The sequence below is a fragment of the Electrophorus electricus genome, chromosome 20 (genome assembly GCF_013358815.1).
Source record: "Electrophorus electricus isolate fEleEle1 chromosome 20, fEleEle1.pri, whole genome shotgun sequence".
NCBI lineage: Eukaryota > Metazoa > Chordata > Actinopteri > Gymnotiformes > Gymnotidae > Electrophorus > Electrophorus electricus.
The window spans coordinates 970,001-990,000 of record NC_049554.1 but is presented as its reverse complement, the minus strand read 5'-3'; the positions used below and the strand labels follow the sequence as shown (position 1 = coordinate 990,000).

At 42.4% G+C, this 20,000-nt stretch overlaps 1 protein-coding gene across 3 annotated transcripts in view; it reads right to left on the bottom strand.

Annotated features, from left to right (window-relative positions):
• Positions 1-20,000, bottom strand: part of LOC113583593 (plexin-A2-like) — a 90,424-nt gene that overhangs the window by 19,728 nt on the left and 50,696 nt on the right. For 2 of the 3 annotated variants that reach the window (XM_035520207.1, XM_035520208.1), the window contains exons 6-21: positions 16,074-16,197; positions 15,421-15,574; positions 14,673-14,769; positions 12,976-13,090; positions 12,643-12,843; positions 11,495-11,591; positions 10,846-11,048; positions 9,544-9,695; positions 7,630-7,747; positions 6,931-7,067; positions 3,941-4,108; positions 2,774-2,867; positions 2,100-2,339; positions 1,794-1,937; positions 288-522; positions 54-196 (exon numbers count right to left, since the gene is read on the bottom strand). In XM_035520207.1, coding sequence (XP_035376100.1) covers positions 54-196; positions 288-522; positions 1,794-1,937; positions 2,100-2,339; positions 2,774-2,867; positions 3,941-4,108; positions 6,931-7,067; positions 7,630-7,747; positions 9,544-9,695; positions 10,846-11,048; positions 11,495-11,591; positions 12,643-12,843; positions 12,976-13,090; positions 14,673-14,769; positions 15,421-15,574; positions 16,074-16,197 — 2,422 coding nt within the window. Of the gene's footprint in view, positions 1-53; positions 197-287; positions 523-1,793; positions 1,938-2,099; positions 2,340-2,773; positions 2,868-3,940; positions 4,109-6,930; positions 7,068-7,629; positions 7,748-9,434; positions 9,463-9,543; positions 9,696-10,845; positions 11,049-11,494; positions 11,592-12,642; positions 12,844-12,975; positions 13,091-14,672; positions 14,770-15,420; positions 15,575-16,073; positions 16,198-20,000 lie in introns of those variants that run through there. The other variant, XM_035520209.1, reaches the window with a different exon arrangement.

The following is a 20,000-nucleotide window of genomic DNA, read 5'->3' as shown; positions in this document are numbered from 1 at the left end:
TATTCTCATTCATTCTCTCTCTCTCTCTCTCTCTCTCTCTCTCTCTCTCTCACCTCCAACTCTCGGAGCACTGGGTGATCATCCATGCCCGGGAACAGAACCCTCATGGCATAAGCGCGATAGTCCAGGTGTGGAATACCAGATCGGTCCAGATCACTCGTCAGCTCGTTTATGTCTGTCTGCAGCTCAGCAAATGCTGGGGAGACATACACAGACACAAACATGCAAAAGCAAGAGTATGGACAATATTCTCACACTGGTGTGATTGTGAGTGATGTGTCTCTTACCCTCTTTACACTCCAGAGCCACCCTGGACTCCAGGTTGTCCATCTGCATCTGCAGCCGTTTCAGTGTGAGGTCATTCTCGTGTGACTTGCGTCGGTAGGCAATCAGAACGAGGATGACGATGATGAAGAGCAGGCCTCCGCCAGCACCGGTGCTGACAATGGTGGGCAGTGTGAGGAGGCCATCAGACTGGATGTGGACTGCACCTGGAGACACACGGAGACCACCGACATGGACCTACACACACACACACACACACACAGAAAAAGAAAGCCCCCATGTGAGATGCCTCTCAAAGGACCGAAGTGTCCTGAAACGACAGAATATGCATTTCCGAGACTTAAAGACCGTGTCTGGAAATTATGCAAAAAAACAATCATTTCGTTTAAAGCTGCATGTGTCCAGGCCCACAACTGTTCTGGGATCAGCCCCGCCCTGCTGTCCCTGCCTCGCTCTTAGTTCCCATTTCAGCAAACTTTCATCAGCTACCTTAACTGGTAAGTAAAGTCAGTGAAGAGCAGAAGGAGTAGCATGGTGAGGAAAGCATCAAGGCAGGGAGGCAGGAGTAGCAAAGTGTACTGAGCCAGTGAAGCAGTTTGGCACTGATGTAGTGAATCAGTAATGAAGTGAGTCACTGATGCAGGGAAGCACTGATGTAGTGAATCAGTAATGAAGTGAGTCACTGATGCAGGGAAGCACTGATGTAGTGAGTCAGTAATGAAGTGAGTCACTGATGCAGGGAAGCACTGATGTAGTGAGTCAGTAATGAAGTGAGTCACTGATGCAGGGAAGCACTGATGCAGTGAGTCAGTAATGAAGTGAGTCACTGATGCAGGGATGCAGTGAGTCAGTAATGAAGTGAGTCACTGATGCAGGGAAGCACTGATGTAGTGAGTCAGTAATGAAGTGAGTCACTGATGCAGGGAAGCACTGATGCAGTGAGTCAGTAATGAAGTGAGTCACTGATGCAGGGATGCAGTGAGTCAGTAATGAAGTGAGTCACTGATGCAGGGAAGCACTGATGTAGTGAGTCAGTAATGAAGTGAGTCACTGATGCAGGGAAGCACTGATGTAGTGAATCAGTAATGAAGTGAGTCACTGATGCAGGGAAGCACTGATGTAGTGAATCAGTAATGAAGTGAGTCACTGATGTAGTGAGTCACTGAGGCAGTGAGTAGATAGAGATAGATAGATAAGTCTCTAGTCTCTAGTCCAGTTAAACCCAAGGTTTCTGCACTGTGTCCATACTGAGAAAATGAGGCATTAAGGTAGTAAGACAGGAAAGCAGTAGCGTAGAGAAGCAGTATATTATTACGGCGGTACGTTAAAGAGGCAGTGGGATAGTGAGTCAGTAGGTTAGTGAACCAGTGTGTTTGTGAGGCAGTAGGGTAGAAATGCAGGAGTTTTGTGAGGAAGCGGGATAGTGAGGCAGTAGAGTAACAAAAGGTAAGAGAGTCATTTGGTAAGAGAATAGGGTAGTAAGGCAGTAAAGTAGTGAGGTAGTGTACCATAACTTTGTGCTGGCCTGTGAGAGCAGGTGGCTCACACAGCAGCTGAGTGTCAGAGACAGTGACAGGACACAGCGTGTCACCGACCAGGACCGTGTAGTTTAATCTGGACCCTCCAGGTGCTGGTGGCACCAGATTCCTGCCCTATACACGTGCACACACACATGCGAGCACACAAACATGCATGCACACAGAATAAACATAACACTGTGTGAACATTGCAAGTATAACGCTCATTACCTTTGCATTGTTTTGCATATCCCAAACGGCCTAATTGAATGAAGACGCAATTTGATTGGGTCTTACTTTAAGAATAATGGGGGAGCCGGGCTTTTGTTCCAGCACCCCACTCAAGCTGAGGGGCTCGAACAACGGGTCTGGATAGTAGGCGAAGTTGGTGCTGTTGTAGGTCTGCAGGGCCTGGACATTATTGAAGACGAAACCGAACTCATCGGCGTGCTTCAGGGATTCCTGGCTAGATGCATCATCGGCCAACAGAGATGGAGCGAAGCAGTTAATGGTGGTGGCGTTAATCACTTTGCACACCTGTGGGGTGATGATAAAACAGAACATATAATACTAGACATATTAAAACTACTTATTAATTACAAGAAAAAGAATTACATGTGGAACACAAAGAACTACTCATATCTACTTTTCTGTATCTTGGTAATATTTTATTTGATTCAGTCATTTCAGTTGGTTTTAAGTGAGTAAGAGACAGAGAGAGAAGGATAGAGAGAAAGAGAGAATTATTTTCTAGAATTAAATGCAATTTATTACAAATTTCGGGTTGCATACAGATAATTCCTGTTATATAAGGGACTAGTTCCTTTGAGTGTCTGTGTGATGCCAGGGTTTTCCAATAGAAGTGCATCAGTAACCATGAGGGGTAAAGCTGTGAAAAGATGTGTTCCTGTCAGCACACAACAGGAAGGAGTAAACTTTTCAGTAGGTAACAGAAGAGTTTCGGTACTAACGTTGACAGACTCGTGTCCGGCATATTTCACTCGTACTCGAGGCTCTTGCACTATGTCCAGGTTAGTGCCAGTCACGGTCAGGGTGGTGTGACCACTAACAGAATACAGCACAGGGGTTCCAATCACTAACAACATCACCACATTGACAGCTTACACACACACACACACACACACATTATATATATATATATATATATACACACACACACACACACACACAGAGAGTAGATATAAATGAATACACCTGAGATATGACTGGATAATAGCATCAGCACATTAACATGAATAAAAATTTAAAATGCTGGTGCTACTGCAGAGCTTTACTGCACTGAAGAGAAGTGCTAATGCGTTTTGGTAAATTTAGGAAACATGCTGAATGGGCTTGACCATGAACTGCAAGTCAGCTAACGGTAAAGAAATGTGGCAAAAGAGAGAGAGAGCGACAGAGTGTGTTTTCTCCTTATTATGAATAATCAAGTTCCTTTTATGTTAATTAATATTAACATATAGTAGCATTCTTAATTTCCCTAATATTGTAAAGGTTTATTCATGTTGTTTTAATATTGCTTTGGCAAATGAATATGGTCATGCCAGTCAAGATTACTAAATTGATTTGCGATAGAGAGAGAAAGAGAGAAAATGAAGATAAAGTGCATCGGAGAAAAGGGGAAAGAAAGGATCAGACAAAGATAGAAAGACAGACGGATGGGGAGATGGAGAGGCAGATGTGACTATTAGGGCTGAAATGGATGAAGTCTCTCACACTTCAAAGGCCACCTGAACTAATGTTCCACTCCAGGGTGACGGCACAGAGTTGGGGAGAATGCACTTTGATCGCTCCACACCTGAGACAGTCGCTCACTCCATCTCTCTGTCTGTCTCATACTCACTCTCTCTCTCTATCCATATCTCTCTCTCTGAGGTACCATCCATCCAACACCTCATCCTCATTAAAAGTATAATAGAAAAGCCACAATACCACACACACAAGTAATGCCACAAATAATATCAATGCCACAAACTGTTGTCTGCTGTTCCCAAAATACCAGTGTAAGGTTTTATATTACAATATGCAGAATGCTGTTTTGTATTTGTGTTGTGCACGTGTGTGTGTGTGTGTGTGTGTGTGTGTGTGTGTGTGTGTGTGTATGTGTGTGTGTGTGTTACCTGGTGATGCTCCATTCAGGCTCTATGCGCTGTACTGTGGGGTCCTCAATATACGCAAAGCTCAGTTTGCTGGTGAGCTCTGCTCGGTCCACGATGACTTGCACCTGCACTGTGCCCTCCCCAGAGAGAGAGGGCGCTGAGAAACATACAATCTCCGTGGAGCTACGCCTGCAAGCACAGAGGAAACAAGCACCATCTGACTTGGGCTGATATTGACTGCGTCTGAGGTAGAAGGGCCATGACTGAAACGAGTAGTAATGGAATTATACAACAAATCCATTTACAGTCAAAGGTTTCCATTCTTCACACAGGTGTATTCTGAGTTAATCACACATAGAGAGTAGGTGATACTAAAATCTTACACCTTGGTATTCAGCCTCAGGATTATACACTGCTCAGAGGGAGTTAAAAAACTACTTTTAAATTATCTGAGACAGCAATTTGTAGTTAGTGCAAATGCTTTTGGAGACAAATTTTTTTTTTCTTTTTTTTTTTTTCCACACAAAGATCTGGCCATGTCCATCAAGAACTTCCTGACCACACCGTTGCAAAAAAAGAAAAAAAAAAAAAAAGACATTAAACAAGTATGTCCATGTTATTAAAGTGTTGTAGACATGCAGGTTTGTCTTATACAACATATATTCCTTTCCCTCGGCATCTCAAGACTGGACTCATTCTTGGCAGGCTTTCCTGCAATACAGCCATGATCCCACCAAGGACTGGACCTTGATATTTATTCGAGTTATATATAATAAAAGTCGTGAAATAATTGTCTGAAAATTCTCTCATCTGATCACCGGCACCACTGTTTTATTGTGGGTGGAGTAAATGATGTTGCTACTACAAATTCTTTGCTGAACAAGATGGTTCTGTGATTATGTCAATAAACCAGGCAGGCAGCTGAATCTGCCAAGCATGATACAAGTAGCTAGCAAACTAGAATTTTACTAGCAGACTTAGTAAATGTCATTCATCTTCAGACCTTGGGTGTTAGTCTAACTCAAGTGAATCAACTAGCTAGCTAGTTAGCTAGCTACCTAGATTGTATGGATGGAATTAAATGTTCGCTATCAAGCTATTTAACCAATGTCACACAAAGTTCAATGAAAAATGAAATTCTTTTCTTTCTTTTTAGTTTGTATAATAGGTTGAAATGCATGTTAAAATGGGACTCCCCTATACTTTATCTTCATTGCAAAATTATCCTAGCAGTGGCAGGTTATCCATTGCTCCCACATTTGGTTATGATTGGATTTCAATGAGGTCTGTCGTGTGAACAATTTAATTCAACATTGCCAAGAATTATTTTCAGTTGTTTTGTGATCATTTAGCTACTTCTCTATTTCCAGCTTGTCTGTGGATTGCAGCAATTGCAACATTTTGCAACCAGATTCTCATGAAGTACTGTTTCACAGAGTTTTACAGAATTTATGATACTGCCTTCCGACATGGGGAGCATGCCCGCTGATATTGGGTGTTACCCACTGGCCTGTGGGGATCATGCCCCTGAGCCCCCCTAGAAAGCTCAGTTGTTGGACCTCAGTTTTTCTAAAACCCTGCTCATGGCCATGCTTGCAAGTGATCCAGAAAGCAGCTGCATGAATCATGCACAATCCTCCCAAATCCACACACATCTCTGCACTGCCGTGTTCCCGCCACTGACTTCCTGTAGTCTCCTGCAACAGATTTAAAACCCTGACGCTCGCCCACAAAGCCAAAAATAGACCCCTCCAACATGAAAGCACATGTCTCTCCCTGCACCAAATCTTGTACCCTTCTTGCCTCGAGTACAGCTCGCCTTGAACCACCACCCATCAAGAGACAGGAAAGACACACCAAGACTTTCTGTACTAGCACCAGGATGGTGGCATGAATTCCCACTACCTGTCTGTATGGCTGAATTTGCTGTCTTCAAACATAGACTGAAGGTCCATGAACAATTACTAACCACTCCAAGGCACTTGATGAATCACCAATCTTAATGTACTTAATAGCACATATACACATTAAAGAACAAATACACCTGTATGTAATTCCTAATGTGTATTCTCTCTGACAGAATTCTAGTTTTGTATCCTTAGATCTGGCTAATGTACAAGAATAAGGATTTCTTCAATGGAAACAACTCTGGACAACAGTGTCTGCTCTGAAGTGCTCTGAATGTAAATGTAAATGTATATGTTAATTTATACCTGCATAGCAACCAACCAAGATTGAAAGTATAAGCCTGGAGGCTTAATGTGTAAATTCACACAACTACAGGGCAGGTACTAATCTTTTGCCCATTGTATAGGTACTGTTGATGTGGCAAAAAAAAAAAGAGACCATGATAAAGGAGAAAACAGAAACCGCAAAGCCATCTTGCAATGCCGTGTACATTTTTTGCATGTTTTCCCCTCATGTCTTTTTCTCTCCGAGGTCTGAAGTCACTGTGGCTGACAAACGTCTCATTTAAATATTATCTTTGCATGCAACACTTGTAAATAACCTACAAAACACCTACTAAATATATGTGCTATTTATTGACCTATCCACATAAAGCAGCACTCTTTTTTGGGATCTTAGTTCATTAGGCCTTGTAATTTCCACTTCGGCCATTAATTTCCACTTTGTTAAACCTGAACTAAACTAAATTACATTCCATTTTATAGAGACTAAATTTGACTTTACAGAGCACTGGTGACCTTTAATGTAGCTTTATTGCATTACTACATTAATCCTGATGAGACTGAACTACACTCATCAGTCTCTGTGCGCTCTTTAAGCATTCCAAATGAACAAGGTGGGTTCACATAGAAATCGAACATTTCTGCAGTGGCTGAAATATTATGGAATTGCCGAAGTCTGTGCTGCTCTCTGCCCCTGTGAGTGATGGAGCACAACAGACTCCCCATTATTGAGACTCAGACTCCTCCTTACTGTGACTCCCAGACCCCAAACTCCCAGATCCCCCCACCCACAGTCCCGCTCATTGTTCCATCCACACTCACCTGGAGAATTCGCAGGTGTTGTTGCCAAGGTGCACGTGCACACTGCTGCCTGCTCCCAGGTGCTCTCCAACCACAGTGACCTTGGTTCCTCCAGAAACAGGACCACGTCCTGGGGTCAGCCCCAGAACTCTGGGGTTCTAAGTGGGGACACAAAATGTCCAGCTCATCACTGAATTTGACTGTCACCCTTCATTTCGGTCTTTTTGGATGTAAGGTCAAAAAACATGATCCAGGGAGTCTAACATAAAGCACATTTTATAGAAAAGTATAGTCATACTTCCTGCACACTTACGCTTCTGTACATTAGGTGATCCCTACAAACAACGATATAAAGCATAAACCTATGCAGGGCTCTGGGCTCAGATTAAACTTCTCTTTGGCTTGAAAATCTCATGGCAAATTAGTGCAGTAGTAATCTGAGTCTTTGGAAAATACACCTCTAGGAAAGGAAACATTAATTATTCCAGAATTTACTAACCAATGCCGAGTATAGCAGTATTGTTAGAGCTGTGATCTGAAAATGTTAAACAGAAGTATAATGTTTACAGTGTTTGGAAGTATATTAGACCAAACACTCACTTGCTAAATCTCACTCAGTTGCATTCTAATATAATGTATTTCTGTGTGTGTGTGTGTGTGTGTGTGTGTGTGTGTGTGTGTGTGTGTGTGTGTGTGTGTGTGTGTGTCAGAGAGTCATACCACAAACGTGTAGAGCTGAGAAGAGTGTGTGCGGAGTTCTGGCTTGCACTCTCCCACACACAGCTGCACTGGACCAGGCCCTCTGCCATCCACTGTAGAGTCCATTTCACACACGACCCTGTAGGACAGGAAAAACACACACACACACACACACACACACACACACACACACACACACAGTGTTACTACTCCTTTTTACTCTCTAAAAAGCTAAATCTCACATTACTCATCACACTCCATCTTCATCTCACTCCTACATATCATTGTATTGCCATGGTAACAGTGAGGGAGTTTTTAATCACCAGTATCTCTGTGGGTCAGTAAGGGGTATGAATATGTATGACCGGCTCTGACACACACATTCACACGCAAACACACAATTATACAAAATACGTGCACACACACACACAAATTCATACACACTCTCACAAGTATGAGGTTCTGATCAACCTCTGTAACAAAGTGCTTTACACTAATTGATAACATTATTGATTAGAAGCTGAAATTGATCACAGTTGGAGGAGAAGCACTCCTATGTGCATACTCACATGCACAAACACAGATGCAGAAACTGCATTACTGACCTCTTAGAGGGTTTTAAATTACAGTTAATTTGTGTTTTTCAGAACACACAAAATAAGGATTGTACACTAGGGCATCATGGCACCAGGGGACTGGTGAGGACTGGTTAGGACTGACCAGGGGACTGGTGAGGACTGGTTAGGACTGACCAGGGGACTGGTGAGGACTGGTTAGGACTGACCAGGGGACTGGTGAGGACTGGTTAGGACTGACCAGGGGACTGGTGAGCTGGTGAGCTGCATTTGTTTGTTTGCACCCAGATTAGATGGTATCCTGCAGTACCTATTGAGTGGGGAAGGTAATGGAGAACTGGGTTTGCAGATACCACCTCTTTCCTGGCCTTTAACAAGCCCTAATGTGCCAACAAAATTGTCCAATTTTCTGGTGACATGTCCCTGTGTTGTATAATATTTTGTTGTTTTGGGGTTTTTGGTTTTTTTTTTACAGTCAACTACAAATGAAGTCCAGCTGTGGCCCAATCAAATTACAGCACTGTCGTGAGTACACATAGGCAAACACACACACACACACCTAACAAATTATTCCTCCATCCAGCACAGCAGCATGCAGCGCATTCCAATTACTGACATCTCAGAGCTTGGATGCAGTCTCAAGCCCCCTGACTCTGTTTCTCTACATCTCACTCATTCACCCATTCACTCACTCACTCACTCACACATTCAGTCACTCACTCACTCACATATTCACTCACTCACACATTCACTCACTCACTCACACATTCACTCATTCACTCACTCACACATTCACTCATTCACTCACTCTCTGTCTGCTTCAGGTTCTCTTTCTCTTTTTCTGACTTTCTATGCCTCTATGCCCAATCATTTAAAAAGCCACAACTCGCTTAGTGTGTTGAGTCTAATTATCTCAAGGTTCATGTTTATCCTGCACTGTACAGGTTAGTGTTCACCTCTGCACTGTGCAGGTTAGTGGTTAGTCTGCACTGTGCAGGTTAGTGGTTAGTCTGCACTGCGCAGGTTAGTGGTTACTCTGCACTGCGCAGGTTAGTGGTTACTCTGCACTGCACAGGTTAGTGCACTGCACATGTTTGCCTCTGCACAGGTTAGTGTTCACCTCTGCACTGTGCAGGTTCGTCTTTACCCTGCACTCCACAGGTTAGTGGTTACTCTGCATTGCACAGGCTATTTTTCACCTTGCACTACACAGGTTAGTATTTAAATTGCATTGCAAACATTAGTGCTTACCCTGCACTTGCAATAGCTCAGTGAGTAGCTAAGAAGCAAAAGGGAAGTCCTCTCATTATAAAGAATAGTGAGGGTAACAGGAGGGGTGTGTGTGTGTGTGTTTCCTCACTGTTCAGCCGTGATGTAGCCGTCTGTTCTGGCATAACAGGGGATTCCTGCCACCTCCAACCTGCCCTGCAGCTCAGACAAAGACATGCCCAGGTTGACGCCCCGGATGGTCACCCTTGTGCCACCTTCTGGAGGGCCAGCCAGTGGGCTCACCTAGAGAGAGAGAGAGAGAGAGAGAGAGAGAGAGAGAGAGAGAGAGAGAGAGAGAGAGAGAGAGAGAGAGAGAGAGAGAGAGAGAGAGAGAGAGAGAGAGAGAGAGAGAGAGAGAGAGAGAGAGAGAGAGAATGAGGCCTAGTTTAAATAGACTTTTTCCCCCCAAATTGACAGCATAGCTCTATATGTCAATATATGAATTTGTCAGTATTTTCCCAAAATAGTTTTTCATGAGTAAATTGTACTTGGGAGTAGGTAACAAAGTTGAAGTACATCTAAATGACTTGGACTACAGGAAGATTTCCAAACTGTAAGGAAAGTGCATTCAGCAAAGTGCTGAGACAAAAGTAATCTCCACTTCAAAGCACCACACTGCTTTGATGTGCAGGCTGTTTGGCTCTCTGTCTTATTCTCAAATTTAAACTCTGCCAGACCCATCCCAAACTTAACCTAAACCTAACCCAACCTCACTGCAAACTCAGTCCAAATACAACCCAATCTCATTCCAAACACAGTACAACTAACCCCAAATATGACAATTTCAAGCCATATAAACTACAAACACAGAAACATGCACACATATACATTCATGATTAATCACAAAACCACAATTTAATTGACCTATCACAGACTAAAATGGCTCTGACTAACCTATTGGAATGGCTAGGATACAGTCTATGAGTAAATGCCAAAACATTTTTGCAAGTTGCTCTGGATAAGCGCGTCTGCTAAATGCCATAAATGTAAATGTAAAGGTAAAATAACGTCTCTTATTCCGCTCGGTTTCCCAGCCCCGGTCACACATGGCTGTTACAATGGTACAATAGCTGCTATTCAGCTGTAATTTCCTGCTTCCACTCATCAGCCGATTATGGAGTCCCCCTGATCCTAAGCGGGTGCAGCAGATCAGGAAGCGCAGGGCCATGCAGAGTGAAACAAAGGTCCAGCGCCCTGTAGCACGAGCACGGCTCAGCTCCGCAACAGTCAGCTTCACTCCGCAGGGCTCACACTTCTGTAACAGAGGGCTTGGCTCATTCTCTGATTTTTACGGGGCAGAAGTGAAACCTTATTGCCGGACTGAGGATGAATTAATTCAAAGTGTGAGCGGCTGGGGCAAAAGCCAAGACAGCAGGCGGAGCTGTGTACTGACCTGGGTAATGCGAGGGTGGGTGCACTTGCTCCCAGGGGTGACCCTCTGGAACCAGCGGGCAGCGGGCGTGAGCCCGGGCAAGGGGCAGTGCTTGCGCAGGGTGCAGCGCCCCTCGCTGTTGCACCACCCGCAGCCGAAGCGCCGCTCCGCCTTCAGACACAGGCCACAGCTCTCCCTCTGCGCGCTGCACTTGTACAGGTGCACTGTGGGATACAGAAGGACTGTGGTTATAGAAACAGACGTGTACACTGAGATATCCAAGGACTGGGTGCTAGGGGAGCAGGGGTGTCTTCTCAGTCATTAATTGTACTGGTCAATAAATGAAAATGAAATACTGTGCAATTATCACAAGATCATGAGAATTTTGACATCATTTGGAGTTGATGCCTTTTTCTGCCTTCTTCTGTAAAAATGAACATTTCAGATCGCAATGTACAAGCCAAGTCTGACTGCAGAATTTCAGTAAGTATATAAGAATTATATCGTAAAACAGCTACCGCATTCTCTCCTCTCTCTCTCTTCTCTTGCTCCCTTTCTCTCTGTCCACTCTTTTACTGTCTTTCTCTGTCTCTCTCTGCTTTGTCTGTATGTGTGTGTGTGTGTGTGTGTGTGTGTGTGTGTGTGCAAAAGCAATCGATGGCTGCATTACCTTTAATTTTCTCTGGGTTATCAATGATGAAATTGCTGTTCCAAACGATGGACAGGTCCACTGCTAACTCACTGATCTTCATCCCTTCATAGACATACTAGAAAGAGAGAAAGAGAGTGAGTGAGAGAGAGAGGGGGAGTAAATCCAGGAGGGGAGAACGGAAAGGAAAGGGGAGGCTATTAACTTTGTCTTAGTTGTTTGATAGTATATGAGAGTAATGTACTGTGACTGAGAAACAGCAGTGCATAAACAAGCTACTGTCCTTACAACACCGGATACCTATTCAGAGCGAAGGAGGGCTGCCGGAGAGAAGGAGGAAGATGAAAAGAGTGTGTGTGTGTGTGTGTGTGTGTGTGTGTGTGTGTGTGTGTTTGTGTGTGTGTGTGTGTGTGTGTGTGTGTTTGTGTGTGTGTGTTTGTGTGTATGTGTGTTTGTGTGTGTGTGTGTTTGTGTGTGTGTTTGTGTGTGTGTGTGTGTGTGTGTGTGTGTGTGCTCTTACTGAGCTGTTCTGGCACTGTTTGTGTATGTGTGTGTGTGTGTGTTTGTGTGTGTGTGTGTGTGTGTGTGTGTGTGTGTGTTTGTGTGTGTGTGTGTTTGTGTGTGTTTGTGTGTGTGTTCTTGTGTGTTTGTGTGTGTGTGTGTGTGTTTGTGTGTGTGTGTGTGTGTGTGTGTGTGTGTGTGTTTGTGTGTGTGTTCTTGTGTGTGTGTTCTTGTGTGTTTGTGTGTGTGTGTGTGTGTTTGTGTGTTTGTGTGTATGTGTGTTTGTGTGTGTGTGTGTGTGTGTGTGTGTGTGTGTGTGTGTGTGTGCGCTCTTACTGAGCTGTTCTGGCACTGTTTGTGTATGTGTGTGTGTGTGTTTGTGTGTGTGTGTGTGTGTGTGTGTGTGTGTGTGTGTGTGTGTGCGCGCGCTCACTGAGCTGCTCTGGCACTGTTTGTGTGTGTGTGTGTGTGTGTGTGTGTGTGTGTGTGTGCGCACTCTTACTGAGCTGTTCTGGCACTGTTTGTGTGTGTGTGTGTGTGTGTGTGTGTGTGTGTGTGTGTGTGTGTGTGTGCGCGCACTCTTACTGAGTTGTTCTGGCACTGTTTGTGTGTGTGTGTGTGTGTGTGTGTGTGTGTGTGTGTGTGTGTGTGTGTGCGTGCACTCTTACTGAGCTGTTCTGGCACTGTATGCTGGTGCTGTTGAACCGAAGAGCCGTGACTCTATGGCTCACTCCCTGGATGTGTAACACACACTCATATCCTCTCTGGCCTGACTGCGGCTGTGGAAGGTTCCGGGCTCTCAGTGTAATGGGCCTCACCTCACCTGCTGGGATCACAATCTCACCAGACTGCACCAACTGAGGACAGTCCTACGGGGCAAAGAGCAAGGTTCAGAGGTCAAAAACATGGCTATGGTCAAAATTCAGTATTTATTATGGCAAAACCGAAAATGGATGTAGTGAGTATTATTACTATAATGCATATTGTGTGTGCGCGTATACCTCTGATGCGTTAACATGTCCTTCTTGGAAGGAGCAGCTGGTGGGGTCATGTGTACATGTGTTTCTGTATTTACACCAGTGGCAATGGAATGTACTGCTCACACATGATAAACACCTGCAAACACATATACCACAACAAGCACCTTTAAAACACCACACACCTTTAGACCACAACAAACACACCTTTAAAACACCACACACCTTTAGACAGCAACCAACACACCTTTAAAACACCACACACCTTTAGACCACAACAAACACACCTTTAAAACACCACACTCCTTTAGACAGCAACCAACACACCTTTGAAACACAAAATACCTTTAAATAAACAGCAAATACAACTTTAAAACACACCGCACACCAAACAGTAATGCAGTAACGAATAGATAGAACATACAAAACATTGTTAGAATGCCTGTTACTGCAAAGATTTCAAAGTACATATCTTCTGACTGAATATTGAATATTTAAACGTCTTATAATCTGTATTACACTGTGTGTGCACACATGTGCATGTACATGCTTATGTGTGCATATGTCTGAGTTTAAAGTTATTCTTCAAAACAACCAACTAATTTATAAGAGTGCACATTTATGGGCACACATACACACAATTACTATAAGTAATTAAATATACTGTTATGAGGATATGACAACACTATCTATACTGTTATGTTATGATCTATACTGTTATGATATTTCTATTGCAGGACCAGAGAGAGAGTGCAAGAGAAGAGAAGCACAAGTGAGAAGAATGAGGGAAGCAGTTTATAGTAAAATATTAATGAGAGTGAAGATAAGACACACACACACACACACACACACACACACAGTGGCTAAGATCCCTGTGTGTAACAGGGATGAACTGCGGATGGTGAGTAACCCAGACCTAGATTAACATTTATTCACCATCAGCATACCAGTTAATTCAGAGATTAGGTTTCCTCTATGTTTGGGAAACCAGTGTTTAAAGTTATATTGGTTATACCATGAATTCATATCTGAATAGAAAAATTGTAGTTAGCTTTCAAAGTCTTACATACATTTTATGTGTGGGATACACCACACTCTACATGTGGACTATACCACATTCTATGTGTTAGCTACATCAAGTTCTATTTGTTGTCTATATATACCATGTTCTATGTGTGGGATATATGTCGGTCTGTGTGTTGTCTATACCATATTCTGTGTGTTAGCTAAACCAGGTTCTGTGTCTGGACTGTGCCACATGCGACGTGCAAGTTATGCCATGTCTTATGTGTGAGATGTCCCACATTATATACATGGGCTATACCACATCCTAAGTGTGGACTGTACCATGTTCTAGGTGTGGGCTATACCACGTCCTAAGTGTGGACTGTACCATGTTCTAGGTGTGGGCTATACCACGTCCTAAGTGTGGGCTATACCATGTTCTAAGTGTGGGCTATACCACCTTCTAGGTGTGGGCTATACCATGTTCTAAGTGTGGGCTATACCATGTTCTAAGTGTGGGCTATACCATGTTCTAAGTATGGGCTATACCATGTTCTAAGTGTGGGCTATACCACATTCTAAGTGTGGGCTATACCATGTTCTAAGTGTGGGCTATACCACATTCTAGGTGTGGGCTATACCACGTTCTAAGTGTGGGCTATACCATGTTCTGGGTGTGGTGCTGATTGGAAGGTGGGCTGGGTAAAGACACTCACATGCTGTGCATGCTGCAGTTGTAAAATTTGACCTCTGTGCTGGCCACTGTCTGTCCCGTCTCCTTAGAGATCAGCCTCAACTCCACACTTGACCAGTCTGGGATAAGATAATGAGTGAGACCAAGATAATGAGTGAGACAAATACAAATAGAGGGAGACACATTTTTTATATATATATGGTTATGCTAAATTTTAGATTTTATCCTTATACCTATACTTTGATGATAGCTTTACACACTCATGGTGTTCTTTTAACCAACTTCAAGAGGCAGCCAGCTATGATACTTTTCCATCAGTCTTGAAGACATCCTCACATATGCAGAGCACATGTATATGTGAAGAACTAAAATTCTGAAAGAAAACTATTTGCTGAGGATGAATCTAAAATTGCGTTTATGTGTGTGTGTGTGTGTGTGTTTTGAAAATGAATTCATATATATGCTAACACCTTTGTTAAATTATATTTGAACAACTAATTTTAAACAACTAATATTTGAATAAGAAACAAACTATGTATTACTATTAAAAACATACATTCAGTCCAAATCATTGACTGGTACTGTATATATATAAAATGTATTTTGAAAAAATGAAGAGTGCAGCAGAGAATAGAAGTATTGTGACCCTTTACGTCAGATAACATTAATAAGACTTCCAACATACATTCTTAATTCTAGAGAGAACCAGTCCTTGGGCCTGCCCACAGTGCCCTGTACCCACCAGCTAGAAATCGTGCTCACTTCCTCACCTCGCTCAGCAGGAATGAGAGGGATGTCCTTGGCGGTTGGAGATAAACACATGACTCTGTTGCCGTTGACATGCCCTTCCACCCCAACCAGGCTCCCAAAGGAGCAGCTGACCCCATCCGAAAGGTCAGGAACATTACTGAGCTCCAGCAGCAGCTGGGACACAAAACCGGAATGCCTGGATTAGAACCTGATCCTTGTCAATGCCTCAACCTGATCAATATGCCTATGCAATATAACATCCTGATCAATATTTTTCAGACACTTTACACAATATCCAAACATACTGATGGGTCATAACTATTGACCATGCTATTAGACAGTGTTATTTCTCACACCATTGTGCACTGGGCCATTGAAGATCAAATTTGTGAAATTTAACTGTTAAATAATAAATGTTACTATATTTATTACCTTTTATAGATGTTATTTATACTGTTTGTTATATATGATCATGTGTTCTCCACATGTGGAATAATAATAATTAAAAACGAAAAGAACAGGAAGAAACAAAAACCAGACAAAATAATGTATAACTGCATAAATAGCCAGAGAAGTATTAGAAGTCTCCTTGCAAAGGTTATAATACAAACATAAGTGTAAACACAATGATGCTAGTGAGGTCTGCATGGAGCGACAGTGGATGTGGACTCACAGGTACACTGTGTTCTGACATGGCCACACTGTCAGGGTGGGCAGTTACTTTGACGCAATGCTCGATCATGTCAGTGAATCGGAACGCTTCGTCAGACCGTCGACACCTGTCTCGCCTCATACACCTGAGATAGGGCAGAGGAGAGAGTTGAAGCAGAAATCATGACTTGTAGGTGTCTGGAGGGTTTGTGTGCATGCTGTGTGTGTGTCTGGGTATGTGTGTACATGTGTGAAAGTATAGGTTTGTGATCATGTGTGTGTAATAATAAATTGCATCAAAGGGCCTTTGAAGTTTCAAACTGACAAAATGTCAACAACCATGGTCTTGTAAGTGGCACTGGAGTGCTGATTGTCGTATCGTAGATTTCAAGGTGACTTACAAGCACACACAAATACACAGCAATACAGTGCCTTTCTAGAGTCTTATAATTGAGCCATAAGTTAGCCATAACTTTCCACTCCATGCATAAGCAAAGTGTAAGCTTTAGACAATGACATTACACAAACACACAAGCAAAAATATACACAGGAACATGCACTGTTTATCTCTCACACACACACACACACACACACACACACACACACACACACACACAAACACGAACAAGCTCTCTCAGAGTCATTCACACGTCTTGACTGTAATTGCTTCACGAAGCCATTAAATCAAAATAGAACCCAGAGAGTGGTTGCCATGGCTCCCACACATACAACCAGTGCCAAATCAGACAGAGCTCATGCACTTTTATTACGTGTAGAGTCCCTGAACACGTGCATACAAACACACACAGTCAACACCTTCACACATCCTCAAACCAGGTGTCTCTGAGCAAGTATTAGGACTGAATCTGCCTTAAATTAAAAAAAAAGAAAAAAAAAGACATGATTTCATTGAGTCATGTCTAAAAGCACCTGCTCCAGTACTGGAGACCATGGCAGGAAAAGAAAAGACTCACTACTCCTTCCATATTTACAAAAGGGTCTGCAATTTAAGAGACTAGGACAAAAAGGATTAAAGAAACTGTGGGACAGAGAGAGAGAGAGAAAGATGGATCAAATTGAGGTAGAGTGTAAGAAAGTGTTCCAGAAAAGAGAGCGAGAAAGAGAGAGAGAGAGAGAGAGAGAGAGAGAGAGAGAGAGAGAGAGAGAGAGAAGAAGAAGAAGAAGGTATGAAGGTGAAGCAGAGAGAGTGAAAAGGAGAAATACTGTCATACACTTCAGTAGAATGTAATTATGTGGCAGTAAAGCTTTCTTTGTGCAGAGAAAGACGACACAGCCCTGTCAAAACCGCCGGAAACACACCAAGCAAACTTTGCAATTTAGATGTCGGAGGAAAACAGGACAACAGACCATTTTTCAGACACCTAATTTCGTCCTAACATCCAGCAATGGTTAAACCTTTCAACAAACCTTTACTAAAGATAAACTGCAAAATGTACATTAAAACACTGTGTAATTGGTTTTTACATTTCAGGGTGTGTTATTCATTTGGTTTCTAGCAGTTGTTAGTGAGCACTTTGCTGTCATCCAATAATTCCAACATTTTCACAAGTCTGGGTATCTTTAATAACCGAACACTAAATAATTTGGAGGTCCACCGATTTCCCTGTAGGCTGTACTGTACTGTATGCAGCATTATTCTGCGTAGACATGGGTGAATTATTGAAAGTGATTGAAAGGTTGATGAGACTGATGTGGGAGAATTATTGCACTGCAGAAATTAACAGTTCTGTTTGAATGAGATTCACATACTGGCAGAGAGTAGCTACTGCTGTTGGAGTCAATATATTAAAAACATACCTGAGTCTCACAAAACGTTGAAGAAATGATGAGGAGATGCAGAAAGGACTCTGAGGTCATGGTTAGGCAAAGGGGAAGAAATGTTGCGGGAATGTAGTAACCATCACGGAGAAAACGATGGGGGAGCACTGGGAAAACATCCGGGGAGACATTGCAGAGATACCAGAGAAACATTTGGACAGCTAAGGAAAGTGGGGGTACATGCTGAGGAGCGGTTGTAGGACCCCGGGGAGAACACTGCGTTCAACTCCGCTCTGACTCAGTCAGGTCTTTGAAGTGTTTCAAAGGAAAATCTGAAATATTCTCAGCTACGATGCACCTTTTTGTTTAATTAAGTGTCTCGTTTCTCCCCAGCTAACTGGAGCTGATGCCTCTGTCTGGAAATAAACCAAGTTTACTTTTTATCTTCAGATCACCTGGAGAAGAGGAAAATGAACGTATCTGCTGTTTTGCAAAGCACAGAAACCAAAAAAATTAAATAAATAAATAACATGGCAATTTTCTTGAACCTAGAATCAATAATTATTATCAAATCTTCAAAATGGCACACACTCAAATCGCAGACAATGAACTCACTTGTAGTTGAACAGGAATGATTTCATTAACAGATCAGACAGTGGTGGAGTAAAAGGATCTCAGGTTTTTACAGGTTTTCAAATGGTATGTGATACGGTAATGATATCAATTCACTTCCCCTGTTCACCTTCCCCTACATGCTATCTGCTCCTGCCTGGTATTTCACCCTGTACTTTGGTTTTGTTTACTTGCTCCTCCCACTCTTCACCCATTTCTCCTGTTTCATACACACACACACACACACACACACACACACACACACACACACACACACTCACAAACACACACACACATACACATACACACACACACACACACACACACACACAAACACACATAAACACACACACACACACTCACACACATACACACACACACACACACACACTCACACACACACTCACACTCACACACATACACACGCACACACACACACTCACAAACACACACACACATACACATACACACACACACACACACACACACACACACACAAACACACAAACACACACACACACACACACACACTCACACACATACACACACACACACACACACACACTCACACACACACTCACACTCACACACACACACACACTCACACTCACACACACACACACACACGTCACCAGCCAGCTTTGTGATATTGTTTTTTAGTGTTTGCAACTTAGTTCTAGTTTTGTCCTCTCTTAGAGTTTGTATGCTTTTTTGAAATTTTTGCTTGTCCATAGCCTTGTTCTGTTCATTCTATATTGCTTTTTGTGTTTTTTCATCACTTAGTTTCCCCCATCCATAGATATGGCTTCAAATAAAGGACTTTCATACATGCATCCTGCCTCCTCACTTGTGTTGACAGCCCACTAAGTGCCATGATTAAATAATAATATACATTCATTAATGACATGATTTGTTACTAACGTCACCAGTAATGTCCAAAGGACAATGTAAAGCACTTGTAGTGGTGTTGCACAGTAAAAGTACACTGTGTGAAAAGCAGCCTCCGAGCTGTGCAAACCTGTCTCTAATACTCAGTACAAGGGGCAGCTGCTATAAATAGGCTAGTGGGTCTATGACCTCCCAGTCTTTCAACTAATAACAGCATCAGAATAATTTAGCATATTTTTTGCCATCCATCTTGTCTTAATTGCTGTTTAGAAATGCCTTGAAACAAGATTTTGGGTGTCAGTGGCTGAAGAACAAGAGAACCACAAAATATTAGCTGCCTAGCTTTCATTGCTTAATGAAAAATCTGTGTTTATATTTTCCTTTAATTGTCTATTTGTTTTCTTTAGTTGATGTTTAAAAAAATAGCAAAATCTAATACACATTTATGAAAGATAAAAGAAATTAAATAATATAAAGGGTTTTTTTTAATCATCACCAAACGTATGTGAACATTCCACTATCAGATTAAAAACTGCATCAGTTTTTTTTTTTTTAAATCAGAAAAGGTACTTCAATAAGCCTTTATTCTAACAATCATTTAAGATAGCACAAATAAATAAAATGTTGAATGATATAGAACATTGACAATGTTGGCAACACATTGATTAAT